An 18472-nucleotide genomic window follows, 5' to 3' on the forward strand; every position below is an offset into this window, starting at 1 on the left:
ATTATGCATATACCTTTTTTCCCCCCTTCTTGAGCTCAAAAAATGGACTTCTGTAGCATGTTTTAGCTCTGAAGAAATAGGGCTATTCAAGATATGCAAATGCTTTGAACTTTTCCTGCCTTCTGACTCTTCTAGACCATAGCTCAGTGGAAGTTTTACTTCCTCCCCAACCAGCACTGCATGTCTGATCATCTTTTTGTCTATTTTTCCTTCCTACAGGGACCCTATAAAAATACAGCAGCTGCAGAACCAAATTCGTCTGGAGCAAGAAAGTGGCCAGTGGAATCGTCACCAACAGCAACCTGATCATCATCAGCACCCTCCCTCTTCTCCTTCCTTTCCTCCTCCCCCCTCCTTCCAGGAGCTTGAGTCCAGCCAGTCTGTCACTTCTCCTGTGCCAATGAGTATTCTTAACTCTCATACTTCCCCAACCATGCAGTCTTCCAGCTCCTTCAACTATGCTCGGCCTAAGCAGTTCATTGCTGCTCAGAACATCAGTCCCGCTTCAGGTTATGTGACTCCATCTTCAGGATCATCTACATCCAGCCTTCCTTCTCCTATGTCTCCAACTGCTGCTCAGAAACAGTTTGGGAGAGTTCCTGTTCCCCCCTTCTCTCAGCAGTTTGCTCCAGAAGGGGAGTACGCCTGGTCTCCTTCTTCTCCATCCCCTCCGCCCCCGCCTCCACCTGTCTTTAGTCCAACTGCGACATATCCAGTGTGTGATTCCTTTCCACTTCCACCTCCTCCACCCCCTCCTCTTCCTTCACTTTCTTCACCTTCCCACAGCCTGTCTCCCACTCCCAGATTTCCTAATTCCAGCCAGTCTCCAGCAGCTTTTCTCAGCTCCATGCTGCCATCCCAGCCACCACCCATTTCTGTCAACGCATTAGGCCTTCCGAAAGGAGTGACGCCTCCGTAAGTATCAGCTAATGAGCTCCTTGAGTTTGTACTGAAGATTGTACTGAAGATTATTGCACTTGCTTCATTTTATACTTTTCTAGGGTCCTTTGCTGTTACCTGCTACCTGAGAGGGAGGGATGTGTGAATTATTTGCACATGCCTCTGTGCTAGACATGGAATATAATTTTCTAACCCTCACAGAAGTGAGATTCTGAAAAAGTCCTACAGTAGGAACACAAAAGAGGAGAAGCTAACGCTTTAAATTGGAGTTGATGAAAATATGAAAGCAGCAGCAGAAGACTCTGCATGCCCAGGGCGGCGGAAGGAGATCCAAGAAAACCCTTCTCATGACCCTTCTCTTTTAAAGTCACATATTCAGTGATGTTTGCAGTCTATGTTCCCATTACGTCCGCAGGTAGAGGAATATCAAGTAAAGAAAGCATTGTTGAGAAGTCCCTATAGCTTTGTGATACTTAAAGTATAAGGTATTAAAGTATACATCTGACAACAAAGTGGTCATAACAATATATTGACTTTTGGCTAGAGAGTTTGTTGTGAGGAAGTTTGGAAAAGGGTTTAGGAGGGGATTTAGAAAAGCAGTGCATAAAACCAAACAGAATCCCTCCCCCTAACAACTCCGCATACTTGTTTTCCCCGTTTTCTTCTCTAAAGGCCAAAATAGTATTTTGGAGCATGTCAGCTCCCATCATAGATCAGTTTGTCTTTCCACTGGCACTAGACTCTCATTCCATCCTTAGAGAACAAAGAGACATGCTGAATAACAAAAATGAGAATAGCTGTATCCAAGGCTTATTTATAACTTTGTCTAGAAGTTTGTCTAAACATATCTACGGTATCTAGGTGACTTGCTCAGCTACATACTGTTGCGGTGGGAACTTCTGTTATTTCAGTCCAAGATATGAAAAGGAAGAGAAGGAAGAAAGCGGACAGATATCAAAGTAATAAATCATGTATATGCTTTAAAAAGCATTTCTTTATCTTCATTTCTGTCATATGGCTCATTATGGAATCTGGCCATAAAACAGATTTAGGAGAAAAATTAATAAATAGTACGGTTTGCCCTTGCACTCGTAATAGTTGTGATTTTCTGTCTTACTGTGTCCTTTGCACGGGCTGAGTTTCTCTATTAATACCGACTGCTGAAAGTTGCATGATTAATTTACTGACAGCTTGACAGGTAAGCACAGCCCACAAAAGCCTGCAATTACCCCTGATTTTCCAGGAAAAGCTCTAATACAGCTATGTAGTTCTGGATCTCTTTCAAGTTCTCTTCCGTGTGCTGTGAGGGTGACAGCAGCAGCTCGAGCCTCTGCTGTGTCCCTCTTTCCCCGTTATGCTACGTTCATGCACACATGTTCTCACCTGGGGCACTAGCTGTATTCTTCCTCATTCTCTTCGATCTTTGGACAGAGAGACAACTCTGCAAGGATGCTTCTCCCTTCCCCATGCCCCTCACTTCCCCAAGCCCAGCAGCCAGTCTGGGTATGCACGTGATGGTGTGTCTATCCCCTTGGGACAAGGCTGCAGCCTCAGGCTCTGAGCTGAGGATGAGGTGGTTGGCTGTTTGGCCTGCATTCCCTCAGGAAATGTAGTCCAGATGGGAGCTGGATCGTGTTAACTATGCTGAATATACGTGTGTATAATTTATGTATATGTATATATACATATGTGTGTGTATATATACACAATGAGCATTTGTCATCTGAATTATAATATTAAAACATGGTAACAGACGTACTGTGTGATGCAAAAAAAAAAAAAAAATCTGTTGTTATGTATCTTTGATGCCAATTTTTCCCCGGCCTCTCCTTTTTCATTTTACTCTGTAGGTTACTAATGTCTGATGTGTCTTGCTGAGTAAATCATTCTGTTTCCCATCATTCTCATACCACTCCTAAGCAATTCTTCCCCTTGCCTCCCTTCCCCCGACTGCTTTTGGTCTCTTCTGCTTTGTGCTATAGTCTCAGTTCTTTTTTCCCTCCACCTTCACTTTTTGCTTCTTTTTCCTTGTCTTTCGCTCCATCCTCACAAACACTCTTTTCTTGAACACATTTGTCTTTCTGAGATGTTGTATTTTTTGAGCCACTCACAGTATTCCAAAACCTCAGCCTCTAGTGTCACCACATACTCCATGATCTCCAAGTTCCATTTGATTAAAAATGATGATGCTGTTTCCTGACTGCGTGCTGTACAGACTGGGTGCAAGAAATGAATTGGAGCATTCAAAGTTTTGCTTCAGCTCAGCATCTAAAGTGCTAGTCAAGCCATTTAGCTTTGTCTCTGCTTCCTGATGAGTCATATAGTGGTGATATTGAGAACATGATAGTGTGTGGCTGAAAGTGAACTGGGCAGAGTTTGAAATACCTTTCATGGAAAGGAGGTACATTTTTTACTAGAGACTTCAAATACAGTTTGAAGTAGTAGGATTTCCTCTTTAGACAATAACTATGATTTATTATTATATTTTAACATCAGTGGAAGTAGACTTGGACCTGTCACTGCATTTAGATACTTCAACACTTTCATATCAACTGCCTCTAGCAGATAAAATGCTCTTAAAACAGTTTTCCTGTTCGAAATGTTCCCCTGGCTCCTTTCTCTTGCCTTGTCTTTTTTGTGTGCCTATTTCAGGGTTGGTAATTCACTGTTCATATTTTGATTATATGGTCTTTTTACCGTGGTTGTTTACTCTCTTCTCTCCCAGGCACAGGTACTGTGACACTGATAGCCAAATATCTGAAAGAAAACAATAAATATTTAGCCTTGTCAGAGTCTCTTGTAATTAACAAAAACCATTGTTTGGCAGAGTGAGAAATTCTGCAGACTATTTTTATAAGTTATGCATCTTGATAAACTGTGGAATTTATTGAATAATTGTTTAATTTTTCATACATTTCAATGCTTTTTTCATTACTAAATCTTAGCGCAATTACAGATGTGCTCCTCAGAATCAGTACTTAGTAGGCATCATTCTTATTTTCTTCAGATTGCTTTTGAGGTAGGAGCAGAATAAAGGTAAAGTAATAAACATTGCAGGTGGAGGTAATTATTTTTTGAGGTTGTCAAAGGCAGCATCAGTGAAGTTTTGTGTAAAATAGAAGGCACAGTGGTTGTATACAAACCAACAGAGTCTTCATTTATCCTCATGGAGTCAGACCTTCCCTCCATCAGCTTTCGTCAGGCATTTCCTTTCCAGTGTATGTATAATCTTTGTTCTACTTAAACGAGAAATTAATCCAAGGAGGTGTTGCACTTCTTGTTATATAAGAGGTCAGACAAAACATTTCTAACTCTCTCTTCGATCCCTGTACTCTGTCTGTGAGCCCGTGAGCAGTAAATACCATGCTAATGTTTCAGCTCAGGGTTGACATTTTCCTTGGTTTTGGACCCTGAGACTCTGTGGAAGTGACAGCATTATCTAAACCAGCTTGATCAAATGAATATTCTTTACAGTTGATAGATTTGGAAACATTGCACTGGGGGTTTTTTTGTTTGTTTGGGATGGGGTTTTTTTGGTTTTTTTTAACAACACATAGTCTTACAGCTTTGCCTGAATCATGGGAATTTGTGAATTTACTGCGTTTTATTTGGACATCTAAAACATGGAAAGCAGCTTTGTGACACTAGTACCTACTAATTCACCTTTAAATATTTTAAGCATTTATTTGCAACAATTGTATGGTAAATGTTTCAGTTGAATAAAATATATCTCATCTTTCCAGTAAGCTCTAGACACTTTGTAGTGACCAGCATTTTCAAGCTGTGTCTGTGGTAGTGTTAGCTGAACAAGCTTTGGGAATAATCTTTTGCTTATTAATGTGGCAGATTTGATAAATTCATGTCTTCCCAGAGCACAGTGTTGTTAAGTAAAAGAGAAGTGCTGGTGGTAACTGCATAAGTAATTAAGTATTTAAGGGACTTATGAACACTTGTCAGTTATTTCTGAGGTAAAACTTGTCTGGAGTAAGATTGTTGGATACTGTTCTTAAAAATCTCAGTTCTTTCTTTTTTTACCTAAAGAAAACTCTAGGGTGGGTGGATGTGTTGGACTCAGGTTCGCTTTCAGTTACAAAAGACTTGCAGGGAGCAGAGATAATGTGACAGAAACCTAGAATTGAGGGGGGTTTGTCCACAGTTAAATCTGTAGAAGCTAGAATCGGGTCTTCATTAAAAAAAAAAAAAAATTATATCTGTATGAAAAGAAATAAGTATACTTACAAATTCTAGGTAAGCACATACATTGGTAAGTTTGCATGAGCATTTGTGAAAGCAAAATTAATCCCATGAGAAGGATTTAGTGACTATTTAGTGAATATTTAATTAACAAGAATATAAATCCTGCTACAAAAAGGTGTGGAGTCATCCAACCTAGAGAAATGGAATCTCTTTCTAAGTATAAAACGCACGTATTGTCAGCTATACATATATCCTTTTGAAAGCAACTTTAAAAATTACAGTATTTTCTTAAAGTAGACACTTTTCCTTAAAGTTTTCTTAAAGTAGATATCTTCAGTCACAAATAGAAAAAAATCTGACTGTACAGAATTGGTGAAAGAACATGACTAGATTTACTACTTTCTGGAAAAAAATGGAAAATGGAAAAGAAAACATTGTTTCCTGCAGATTGTCTAAAGTATCTTGTAAAATGTAATTAAATAAGCCGCTTTTATCACTCAACATAATAAATTTAGCTGCTGTTTCAATGATCTCTAGAACCTTAAATCCGAATCTTAAAGGAGATTCTGGGGATCATGAGACTAGCAACATCAGAGAGAGATCTGCACTTTTTTTCCCCTTTGAATCGGAGCTGCTGGTCTGTTCTTGCAGCTGTGTACCGTGACTTGTCCATTGAATTCTCTCTCAAATAGCACTGAGGCAAATACTTTAGTAACCCTTATGTTCCTTGAGTCAGTTAGCAATGATGATGACCACTCTGAGGAAAAGCGACACTTCTCCATCTTTTTATCTTACAGCTTTCAACGGTCTTCCAGTACAAATGCCAGCTTTCATTTTAGAGTAAACTGTATTGCTGTCCTATGTAGACTGGACATTTACTTTTCCCATTTCTGTAAGTTACGTCTTCACAACTGTAACAAATGGAGGTTACCTACAGTATGATTGATGTGAAAATAGTGACACATAGGAGGAAGTACCTTGATTAAGAATTCCAACATCAAACTGAGGAGAAAGGTCAGGGTGTTTTCTTGCTTCTGAGGGAGCTCACCTCATCTCTGTGTGCTACCTGTTCAGTCATATCTGGAGTTATCCCTGGATCTCAGGAAAATATATCTGAAGACAAGTATTTCTGTAATTGGAAAAATTCCAGCAAATATTAGGGTTTGCATTCATTCCCAATACCCAGTTTTCTTAAGCTATTGCTCCTGTCTATTAGACCATTTTTGTTTAAAGTTTCTTGATTTATTGTGTTGTACCTCCTTTTCCCATGGCTTGGATACTACTTGTGGCTGTTAGACCAACACCTGAGTGGTTTATCTGTGATATTAGATCAGTTCTTGTTGATTGTGCTAAGAAACAGCTCATATTGGGGACTTTGTTTTTGCACAATGTAACACCTTTTTATTATGTACATGCACGTGATTATCATAAAATACATACCCATATCAGCTTTTTTGACATATGATGAGTGCATGTTTGTTCCACTTGAGCTTTGAAATCCAGGTTGTGCCTGAGATCTAATCAATTAAAGTTGCTCAAAAGTAGAGACCAAGGATTTAACATGGAGACACACAGACAGTAGCCAAAATAACTGACCTACTGTATCCTGACAATCATTGCATCTGGAAGTCTTAATTTTCAAGATGTTTTTATCCAATTCTTTTTCTAAATGGTATTTGCAGATGCTTAAGAATGTTGTAAGATGACAAGTGAACTTAACTAAGCGAATTAGTACATATACCTCTCTGTTGAAAAGAGAGAGGCTGTTTGCAGCATTGCTTTGCAGCTTTTTTTGGTCTGCAGATTTTTTTCTTCAGACGACATAATTTTATAACTTCCTTCTTTTAAGCAGATCTGAATGCCACAGAAATGTCTGTGAAGGTAAAAGCCAGGTACAGTGCTTGATAGTTGTGGAGACCTTAACCAGTAGCATTTCATCAACTGGAGTAAAGGTTAATATTTTGGATATACTACCTTTTCTCAGTCCAGTGTGGGTTTTTCTTCACATGCTTCTGGCCATTACCTGTTCTTCTCAAGATTTCAGGACTGTGAGGACTGTGCCATCCTTTTCTAAATGCAGGAGCAGTCAGTGCTTTAGTGATTTCTTTTTGACCATCAGTTCTAGCATAATGCTGGTAGCAATCAGAAATGCAGATAAGACTACCAGTTACAAAACAGGTAGTACTTTAAAAATTGATATCCAAATATGTGGACATCTTTTGAAAAGCAAATGGCACTTATGTATCTATGGTAACCAGTGCAGCACAAGGCAGAGGGATAACTTGCTTAGGTAGGGAAGGAACTGAACAGGAGAATGAAAAAGTAATAATTCTTCTTTTAATGAGTAAAAATGCATTTTTAAAGATAAGCCTTAGAAAAATAAATTTTTGGTGGTAGGCACGCAGTTTGTAGGTGAATTGTTCTGTGTGTTACCTAATCATTAAGAAGGATCAGACTTGCTCAGAAATACATATTATTCATGTCAGTCTTGATCCTATCCAATGCTGAGGCATGATTTATTTATTTTTTTCAACTACAGTTTCATAACCTTTTCTTGGGTGGTAGAAATAATTGAACTTTTGTTACCTTTGTTTCATTTAGTGCAAGTCATCCTTAGTCAGTCTGTGCCTCAGGCGTTCCCTTAATTCAGATGCATGTAACGTCACATTACTGAACAGAGCTGACTCCTGGTCCTCACAGCATGTATGACAAGATCAGACTAAAACAATTTTAATATGCAGCTGCATCTTCAAAGTTTGTGACCTATTACAGTGCTTATAGTATCTTTGTTCTTACAGTAAGTGAAAAATGTGTTAAATGGGCAGGAATTAGCTGTATTTTTGGAAGGCTTTAGTTTTAAAGGAAAAATCAAGTTACTGTTCATTACCTCAGTACCAGAGAATTGATTTGGATTTCTGTGAAACTGAGCCATATTGGCTGCAAACAGGAATTTGTTCTTGGAAGGATAACAACAGCCAGCCTGTTGCCCTTGTTTACACTGTAAAAGGTACATAGGAAACGAGGGAATCGCATCCAGCGTGCACTCTGTGCAATTAAAACATGAAAAGTACTGCTGGTTTGGCCTTCTTTCTAAACAAATGTTAGGGCAAATATTCAAAACTAAGGAGAGCCAAGCCGAGGTTGCAAAAATCTTTGCTGTCAAAAATCTCTGTGTGAATTAAGATGACTGAGTTTTGGCAATTTCATTGCGCCCTTTCTGACCAAAAGAATTCAGACTTGTGTGCTTTTATCTACGTCTGTATTCAGGCCCTCAGTGACTTAAGTGATGCATGTTACAGAGGTGCTTAAAATCTATGTGAATTTCAGCCTGATTCTCAAAGGCTGATAGTTTCTTTGCCCATTTGTGGTGGTGGTTGTGTGCTCGAGACTAATGGTGTCAATATCTTGAAATACGCCTGCTCCAGCTATCTCTTGCTACCTTTAGTACTCACAATATACTCTGAAAATTGCATCAGGCAAAGAATGAACGTACAAATACACAAATGAATTGGCAGAACGTTTTGTTCAATAATATCCCTGAGAAAAGACGAAAAGAAAGCTGACGAGTCACTAAGGAGGACACAAATCTTAGGAACTTAATGCATCCAGATAAGGGCATGTAAGGATGGTGAAAAATATTTGTGAAAGCAGCTGAAGAAAGTTTGCTGCCAGGCTGTCTTGACACGTAAACCATCTCTCAAGCTGAATGGATCTGTGCTTCGGAGGATAGATTACCAAGGACTTTCTATTTGTTGCCATTGCCTTGTAGCCATTTTGAAATTAATCTCAAGAATGCGTATCTTAAGAGCTAACTTGGTGTGGGGGTATGTATGTTTATATATATTTGTGTACATATTTTAAACTGTATAGATGTAGAGAAAGAAAGAGATTCTAAAGAGGGGATGGAAATAGAGCATCTGCAGGAAGAATTACATTTCCTCCTGCACCTCTTCTTTTTTTGTCCCAATTTAAAATAGTCCTGAAAGAGAAAGAGAGAGGTTTTCTAAAGGCAGTTGAAGAAATTTTGACTGATACTCATTTTTATAGTTATATTTTTAAACCAACTACTTCTTTGCTTAAATACTTATTTGTAAATGTAAGTAAAGAGAAGAGAATCTATTTCTCAGGCAAGTTGCCTTGACCAGGTCTTGGATGACACTTCCACACCCACTGTGCAAAGCTCAGGATGTTCTGGCACATAACCAGAGATCTGGAATGTTGTTAGGGAGTCTGCCTCTCCTGTTAAAAGCTACCAGGGATCCCCATTGCTGAAATATTTGCATACCTTGTCCTTAAATAAAATTCCTTAGCTTCCCTACATGACTTGTTCCAGTGTTTAACTGTCAGTATTGGAGGGTGGAGAAAGGAGAGTTCTACATTGTTTTTGTCTAAGCTAGGCCTGTTGTTCTTCAAGTTGTTGTCTACTTATCATCCTCAATGGACATGGAGAATCATTGAATGTCAGCTATTTTCTGATGTTTTATGTTTGATTCACCTCTCTATCTTCATTTTCCTCATTTCCTGACTAAATAAACAAGATATTTTTGTGTGTGTGTGTGACACAGCTTGTCACAAAAACTATGCTTTTAAAACCACCTGGCAGTTTTCTTGTTCTAAAACTTTCCAATTTGCTGTATTTTTCTTGAAGTGCAGTGGTAAAACTGAATTCAGTGTCCAACAGCAAGGAATAAAGGAAAACAATGAAGTTTCATGTCTTATGCTAATGTGTCCCAGAATTATATTTCTTTTCCTTTTGAAATAATGGTGTTATTGTCCAAGTTTTAATCTCTCAGATTCTTGAGAGATGCTATGTTAGTGCTAATTTTCCATTTGTATTGCTGTCATGCTTTGAACATTTTTCCTGAGTTTCATCATCATTAGACCACCTCTAGAGTAATTACGAAGATTATTGTAAATGACAGTTGTTACCTGCAAATGAGTTGCAAGCTCTGCAAGTTCAGTGTCATCAGCCAATTTGAGAAATGTGCTTTTTTATTTCACTATTCCATTTGTTAAGGTTGAAATACTAAGTACTGAACTTAGTATACATAGACCTTTGAAAGACCTCATTGCTCAAAAAAGACCTCAAAAAATCATTGCTACTCTCTGAATATCTTTTTCAGACAGTCATGCAGCCATATAATAGACATTTCAGCCAGATTCTGTTTCCCTGATTTACTAGGGAACTTAATGCAGCTCCTGAAGGCTTATTTAGAAGCCATAAGCTGAAGTGTATCAAAGCTACTTCTGTTTGCCTATCTGTATGCCCTTCAACCTGACAGAGAGAGAAATTAGTGAGGTTTGATAGGATTCAATTTTCATTTCCTTATTATCCTACATTGTTTTAAAACGGACTGTAATGTACTGTTTTCTTATGTTTAGTATGGACGTTGACCTTACTGACTTGTAATTCTCTTAGTATTCCCTTTTAAAAATGGGTGTGCTTGCTTAGGGGTTTCTGTTTTCAGAGATAACTGATAGTGCTTCAGAAAATGCTTTCACTTGTTACTTGAAATCCACTCCAGAGCACTTAGCCCATCCCCCTCTTTTCATGTACTGTTGTGACTTTCTTGGGTAAATTGTATATTTTACCTTTACAGCCTATTGAGTGCCAGGCATCAGCAGGCCTTTTTCTGCTAAGACTCATTTTATTATTAAAGTATGAAATTTGTGAGAATGTGAAAAGAAAACTGTATTTCTTAATGTATCACTTGGAATTTTCAAGGTAGGATGCATGTCTCCATTAAAAGCTGGTTCAGGGCTTCTTCAAGGTGAAGCCAAATTTGAAATTTGCTGCCTTGAAGTTGTCCGGGTTTGGTTTTTTTTGGGGGGAGGTGTGTGTGTGTCCTTATGCAAAAAGTGCCAAAATTCGGTTCCATGGCAGTGCTGGGCTGGGTGGGCTAAGAGGCTGGAAGGTGAAGGGAAAAACTGTGAGGAGAGAACCAGATGCCACCCTTCCATTAGCCTTCCAGCAGTTGGTCCAGCCTTCCTGAGGGACATTACCTTCTGATCACCTCTTCCCACCTTCTCCTGTCCATTTTCCTTCTGTATCTTCCTTTACATTTACTGTCCCCAAATTTCTTGACTTACTGAAGCATCTCTTTCTTGAAGAGACCTTATCCCTTCTTCTTAGCATTCTTTTGCCTCTCTGTGGATGCGATAATTTTCCTGACTTCTTCCCCAAAACAGATTGTAGGAGACTTTATTTGTTACTTATGACTGAGAACACCCCCAGCCAAATGCTGAGGGAATTATTCTGCTTGGTGACTGAGAAGATCTCCAACTAACAGCTGAATATTTCTAGGGTGAGGGATGTTGTTCTCTGTCTCTTTGCGACATTAGGCAAATGTCTGCTCTTCTGCTGTGATTTAATGTGAAAATGCAGTTCTTTTACAAGAACTTCACCATTTTCCCATTTTAAACTTACTTTCAGTAACAGAATATGAAATGTTTTAGGAATTTAGGCAGAAATGTTTCCAATTATTGTCTTCTCCATCTATTCACTTAATTCCTTTTTGGCTTTGGACAGCATATGTGTATTGTTTCCTTTTAACTAATGGTAAAAATTACCATTGAAAATACTTGCTGAAGAATGAATTTTCTCTAACGTGTTATAGAAACATAGTACCAAACAATATCCAACAAAACAACAAAATTTGTTATCTGCATATGATTCTTGTTTAACATTTTGGTGCTGGTAATTAAATTATTAAGTTGTGTATTGGAAAGAAGTTTACCCCTTGCATGCTGGTCTGATTTTTTTCCGTTTCATCTGTGAGTTTGGCAATTTACCAGATTCAATCCCGTACTTTGCATAAGTCATTCCCATGTAATGGGCTGAGCCCTATTTAGTCGATGAAGTTTAAAAAGAAAACCCAAAATAATATTGAATCGGTATCAGTGTTTTAAACGATAATGTGTGACTTCACTGGAGAAATGAGGTGTGCTACAAATTTCAAATACTGATAGCAACGTTGATTTCTTCATGACTGTGTAAGAACAGCTGATCTCCAGTAGAAACCACCATTGTTGGGCATTTCCAGCAAAGAGTCATCATAACATTATTGAAAAGTGTTAAATATTAGCACACACTGGGAAAAAAATTTCCTGTGCCATTCCAGAAAATGGGAGGAAGACATCCTGAAAGTGCAATCATAACCTGTAAGACTGGTATGAGGAATAGCTTAGCCCTGTGAATGCAAACGGCTAAATGGTTACACTGTGAAACCCTGCTGCTGAAAACTGCTTTACAGGGATGATTTTTCTTTTTGCCAGTGTAACCTAGGCTCTGTGAACGGTTCTTCTTTCAGAAACAACATTTACATGTTGCCTTCCGGGTATGTGTTCACAGAGATATGAAGAATAAACATGAAATTATGCATTGTGTATCGAAAAGCTGTAACAAGGAATTAGTTAATAAATAATATAGGAAATTAATAATTAACTGCCTTGTCTTACATCTTTCTGACCTTTATCCATCTGGTGCTTCATAGGAACCTAGTTTATTTTCCATCCACACTTATCTAGTCATGCTTTCTCTTTCATGTTTCCTCTCACTTTGCTTTATTGCCATTGCTTATCAGTTTTCTCTTCGAGTGTATGGTGTTTACAGCCACTGCTATTTTAACTAATGGATGAATAAAGCATAGTTTCAACTTTGTCCTTAAACTAACCATTTAATCGGTGATGTGAGTTACAAGGGACAGCACACTAAGTAAGATGCCAGACCTCTAATTTCAAAGACACAATGTCATTTTCTTCATTAATAAGCAATGATTCCAGATAAATTCCTAAATACCAATGATTTCAGGAAAGCTTCTGAATTTTCCTGTACTGTTTTGCAGGGGATTTCCCAAGAAAACAGGCAGAACTGCAAGGATAGCATCAGATGAAGAGATTCAAGGGTCAAAAGATGCTGTAATTCAGGATCTGGAAAGAAAACTTCGCTTCAAGGAAGACCTTTTGAATAACGGGCAACCGGTATAAAAACATAAAATACTCCGGGGAACGGGAGTGGGCATCATGGGTAGTTTCTCATATATGCTACATATAAAATAATTGCTGTAGATTATTTTTATATTTTATTTATTTATTATTTTTAATTGCATTTCCAAAGCTGCATTTCCATAAGGAATGATAGTGTACATTTTGGCCTATCATTCCTTCTCCTGTTGGACAACTTTACTTGGACTTAACAAAGCAATGGAGGTCTCAAAGATGATGAGTTCTCATAAGAAGCCTGCAGAGTCTGTACCTCAAGGCTTTTTCAGCCTCAGAGGCCATTTGCTTTTGACTGTTTGTCACTGGGTGGCTTGCCAATAAGCATATGCTTAGCTCTTGATCAGGCCAGGCTCATTCTACCTTTTGCCCAGCTGTTGGACAACGCGGGGAAAGAGGAGGTGGTAAGTGGACATCAGAGGGGGACAAGGCAGTTCATCATGAGAAACAACCCCTTAGGTATCAGGCGTCATTAGATCCTGCAGTTGTGGGACTTTTTTGACCAATAGAATAAAAAAACAGCCTATAGTACTAAATTTACAGACTTTATGAAGAATTAACAATCTGCCTGAGGATTCAAGAAATGAGGTAAAATGGGCAAGTATATCAAAAAACTGAAATGCACAGCCGCAAAGTTCTCCATTAATTTTTGTGCATTTTAAGATATGCATAAAAGATAAAATACCAAATTCTTTATGCTCAGAGTCGATGAGAAGCAACTCTCCTAAGGCTTGATTACAGTTATTAAGGCATTGATTTAAATGTCTTTGAAACTGGAATCTCTTTTAAGAGGAAAGTAATTTTTAAAATTCAGACTGTCACCCCTGTTTTGTCAATGAAATGTTTTCAAAAGCATCTGTATACCTTGGGATACATTTGTGTCACTGAAAGGTAGTGTGCTTTAGGTTTCTCGGGACCATGCTCAGAAGTTTGCTATGTTTGCTACCATGTCTGAGATGTGGACTATGGTACTGTAGTTCAAGATGGCCTATTGAGTCAGACTATCTGCTCCACAGCTGCTGGATTCTGGTTCTTAATAAGGTCAACGGAGTGAAGTAGGGAAAACGTTCAGAGTGACTAGTGCTGCTGTAATTACCTTTCTCCATTGACTGCATAGGGTTCGGCAGTTTTCTGTAGCAGTTAAGCAGAATCACACTTATAGTGTGTAAGTTCCCGTTTTTTTCAAAGGAGGTGGGCTAAGCATGACTGTCAATGCCTATTTTGGAAAGTGAGAGAGATGTTTGGCCTGGACAAGTGAATGGAATGTCCTGAGAAAGCCCACATGGCCCGGGGGGCGGGGGGGGGAACCAAACCAAACCAAAAAAAACCCTGTGATCAGATGATGTGGGAGCTTGAAGCAAGTAAACTCTGGTTTTGCACTTGCCTTGAGGCTTTTGCTTTGCAGACTCCTGTCTTGGGTGATTCTGTTTCTGTAATCACGGCTGTGGGCACTTGGAGTGATCACAGAAGAAATTGAAGTGAAGAAAAGTTCATGAGTTGCTTAGACATTTGTAACCAAGCCAAGATTGGTACCTAGTTTTCATGAGTCTCAGCCTGCTGGTTTAGCTACCATATGACATCTTTTAAAAATTAATTTAAATGAGCTTTGTTAAAAATGAAAGCATTAAGTAGATGTAATGTTTTACAATTTCCATTCTTCTTTCATTTTTCTGTTTAAATGAGGCATTTCACCATGTAATGAGTTTGCCTTTCATTCACTGGCATTTTTTTTGCAATGTTGATTTGCAAGGAAGTGTCTAAGTGCCTGAAATATATTATTGAATGTAGAAGGAAAAATAATAATGAAATAATTGAATTGTACCCTTAAGGTTTTCTTTTAACTTGCTTTACCTTCTGAGTGTAAATTGTCTTTTATAAGCTGTGTCCTTAATTTCCTAAAGAGTAAGAAGAAGTAGAAATAAAAAACCATAAAGAATATATTTTTCTATAAAGCTGTCATATTTTTGACAAAATAATCAAGAAGAGTAGTATCTCCTTAGCATTTTTGGCAGACTTTTCTGCTTTGTGGTTCTAATGTAAAAATCGAGCAGAACGACTAGGAGTAAGATTTGGGATGATTTGACATGCACTTTTTTGATGGCCATGCGGATTTAAGCAGTTCCTATTGCTCATTCCTGCCTGAGTTCCTGGCAAGAGGATGGAAACAAATGGCAGAGTCAGGGCAAGGGTTGTTTAAGCCAGAAAAGCCACTTGTAATGCAAAAAAAATGCATTGCTGCAGTAGAAAATTTCTGTTAGAAACATATTGCTGGTCTATTTTATTAACATTACTTAAAGCATTGCTTACTAACTGCCTCATGGTTCTTAAGGCAACATAAGAACTTTCCGTTCTTCTTTTCTCTCCCCGTTAACCCACCCCTTTATTTTTTGTTCAGAGATTAACGTACGAGGAGAAAATGGCTCGTCGATTGCTGGGAGCAGACAGTGCTGCAACTGTCTTCAGTATACAGGAACCAGAAGAGGAGCCTGCTATACAGGTGCCACATAACTCTACAATTTCATAGGAAAACAAAAAATTTCTTTCAATTTTTCTTTTTTACAGCTGTGATTGTCTTAAAGAAAGTCCTACATAAGACAATAAATATACACAAGATAGGACGGTTTTGATTACAGAAGTCATATGTTATATATCAGTGAAGTAAACTGGAGGATCATATGCCTATTGCTCAGTTTTTCCATACTGAGTAAGGTTGAGAGTTCTCAAATGTCTGCTCTCTGATTTAAACTCTTCCGTTTATCCTATTCTGTCCTGACCTTTAAGTCTCTCAAGGCAAAAATACATCTACTATCTTGAAACCATCTTCTCTTTGTGTGTGTAATCTGCACTTTTTGGATGCAGACCAAAAACACAACAGAAAGTCTGCTTGAAAGGCTAGGTACATGTTCCCCATTGTTCAGATGCCAGAGTTGCTATTCGAAAATGCGTAGCATTTGTTTGCTTATGTTACCACATGAAGTATGTTCTCCTGATAAAAACTCTGAGAAACTGTCATGGATGCTTCTTGGTCTTCTTTCTGCCTCTTGATCTTTTTTTCTACCCTTGCAGGAAGTTCGCTCTGTTGGTGCTTCTGTAGTGAGTCCTGTGGATATTCAAAAGGTTAACGTTTTCACCTTTTTCTGTCTTGCTGTTTTGTCCATTGATTTTTTTTCTCTGTCATCTTTTCCTTTTCCCTTCTACTGTTCTTGCTTAATAACAAGAGGTCACCTTGCATTAATAACTGGGTAGATTTGGGCTGCACTCCCTTCAGGGTGTTAAAGTTGTTCTATAAGCCTAATTGTCTGAGAGCAGGCAGCTTAACTGCAGTAATGGCGTGCTCTAGTATCTTTCTGCCGTAATGTTAACATACGCTGATACTAACTGCCTCGCATCCAAATCAGCTGCTCTTTATGTATACCACTTCATGGTTTACTTTCATGGTAAACTTTCAGAGAACAAAGAAATTTAAAAAATATCTGCAGTTTACAAAGGTATTTCTCTCTTTTTCCATTTTTTACCGATATTGAGGGTTATGATTAGTTCTGTAACCAGTCAGTAGAAAGACTACACGTCATTCCCAGACCAGAGGCAGCAATAGAGGATGCGTATGTGAAAGGAGGCTTCGTATGAGATGTGTGTTCTATCTTAAATAAAATAAAGGACAGAGACAATGGCCACAGGTCATTTGAAAGGGTGCCTGAATTTCTGCTGACTGAGAAGAGCGTTGGCTAATAAAGATTTTTTTTTTTTTTTTTCCTGCCTTTGAGCTTTCTTACATTCTGGCATTATCTTTATTGTCACTAAGATTCAAAGCAGGACTTCTGCACTGCAAAGTAGATAGAGTGAACAGTTCAAGAAACTAAGTAACTCTGTATGCCACAGTAACATTTCCTTGTATCTGAATAGCAAATTTAAACAAGCAGTAGTGTTTTACACTGGATGAAACTTTCCACTCTTCTTTCAATATCTTGAATACTCTTATGATAAATTTTGTTTTTAAGGAAGAAGTGATACTTTTGGCCAGACAAAGGGGACCATGGCAACAGGAGTAAAGGAAGGCAACTATCTTGGACTGCCAGTGCTGCCATTTTCTCATTTTTTTCCCTCATTTTTACAGGCAACTGTAAACAAATGCATTTTACCCTTCTGGTGCAGCCTCTGGTACAGTTCTATGCAAATAGCAGATGTGAACCAGATGGTCTCCTGGCCATCTGGAAACAAAACCCACCCTAAATCTGCCTGTACCCTCAAGGAAATATTAGTGTGTTTCTTTTGTCTTTATGAACTGCTTCAGAATACTTTTATTCTTATAGGCTTTTTTAAAAAATGGAAAGAAAGCAACCAATGACTTTCCTTCCCCTTATAAATTAGACCTTAAGATAACATGAAATACAATTTTTGCCTCATACCAGATGTCTTCATTGTTTCATAGGGAAGTTATTGGAGGCATGGATTATAGTGTTTTTCTTCAACAAGATACAGTTTCCTTTTATATGTAAAAACTTAATGGATTGTCAAAGATCAGTAGAATAAAAAAAACATTAGGAACACATCTTGCTGAGCAATGTGTTGAAGCTGGACACTAATATGTACCTTTCTTGTTTGACAGGAGTATAAAGTCTCCAGCTTTGAGCAAAGACTGATCAGTGAAATTGAGTACAGGCTGGAGAGATCTCCTGTGGAAGAATCAGATGATGAGGTGCAACATGGAGATGAACCTACTGATAACAGTATGTCACCATATTTTGAGATAAAGCTGAAGCATTACAAAATCTTTGAGGGAATGCCAGTCACATTTACGTGCAAAGTGGCAGGAAATCCAAAGCCAAAGGTAAGAAAAGAGGGTAAATGTTTCTAGAAACACTCTGAAGAGTTCTGTATTGGTACCTTACAGTCAGCCTCTGGACCCTATGGGCTGTATCTTACAGGAACAGCAGACATTCTGTCTTGACAAGAAAGACTCCTAGCTGGTATAAACTGTTAAATCTCTTTTGACATCACTGGAATTATTTACTTAGTTACTCTTAGTTATTCCCTCCTGAGACTTCATCTCAATTATTTTACCTAGAAGTAATACTTCCGTCATTTTCAGAGTTACCTTCAGGGTACATCTATGCCACAGAATGCAATGCTAGAAAACCCCGTGCGAGCTAGCACAGTAGTCCCAAAAACAGCCTCATCAGGTTAACATGGGTAATTAGCTCAGGCACAGCAACACACTAATGCAAAAATATGTTGCTTCTGGTTCAGGAGCCAGCATGGTATCTCTGCATTCTTCAGCGTTGCAGGGTTTATATCCAAACACCCTAATAAGATTAAATTTTATTGAAAGTTAGAGAAAGGCATAATAAAATACCATAAGCTCCCATATATCCCAACA

General features: G+C 38.3%; 1 protein-coding gene across 1 annotated transcript in view; it reads left to right on the plus strand.

Moving 5' to 3' along the window:
• The first annotated feature begins 225 nt into the window (after nucleotides 1-225).
• PALLD (palladin, cytoskeletal associated protein) overlaps nucleotides 226-18472 on the plus strand; it is a 37141-nt gene continuing 18894 nt past the window's right edge. Inside the window, exons 1-4 of the mRNA XM_009583172.1 lie at nucleotides 226-915; nucleotides 12942-13077; nucleotides 15491-15592; nucleotides 17702-17923. Coding sequence (XP_009581467.1) covers nucleotides 401-915; nucleotides 12942-13077; nucleotides 15491-15592; nucleotides 17702-17923 — 975 coding nt within the window. The 5' untranslated portion in view covers nucleotides 226-400. The remainder of the gene's footprint in view (nucleotides 916-12941; nucleotides 13078-15490; nucleotides 15593-17701; nucleotides 17924-18472) is intronic.

This window comes from Fulmarus glacialis, unplaced genomic scaffold (assembly GCF_000690835.1).
Source record: "Fulmarus glacialis isolate BGI_N327 unplaced genomic scaffold, ASM69083v1 scaffold8018, whole genome shotgun sequence".
Taxonomy (NCBI): domain Eukaryota; kingdom Metazoa; phylum Chordata; class Aves; order Procellariiformes; family Procellariidae; genus Fulmarus; species Fulmarus glacialis.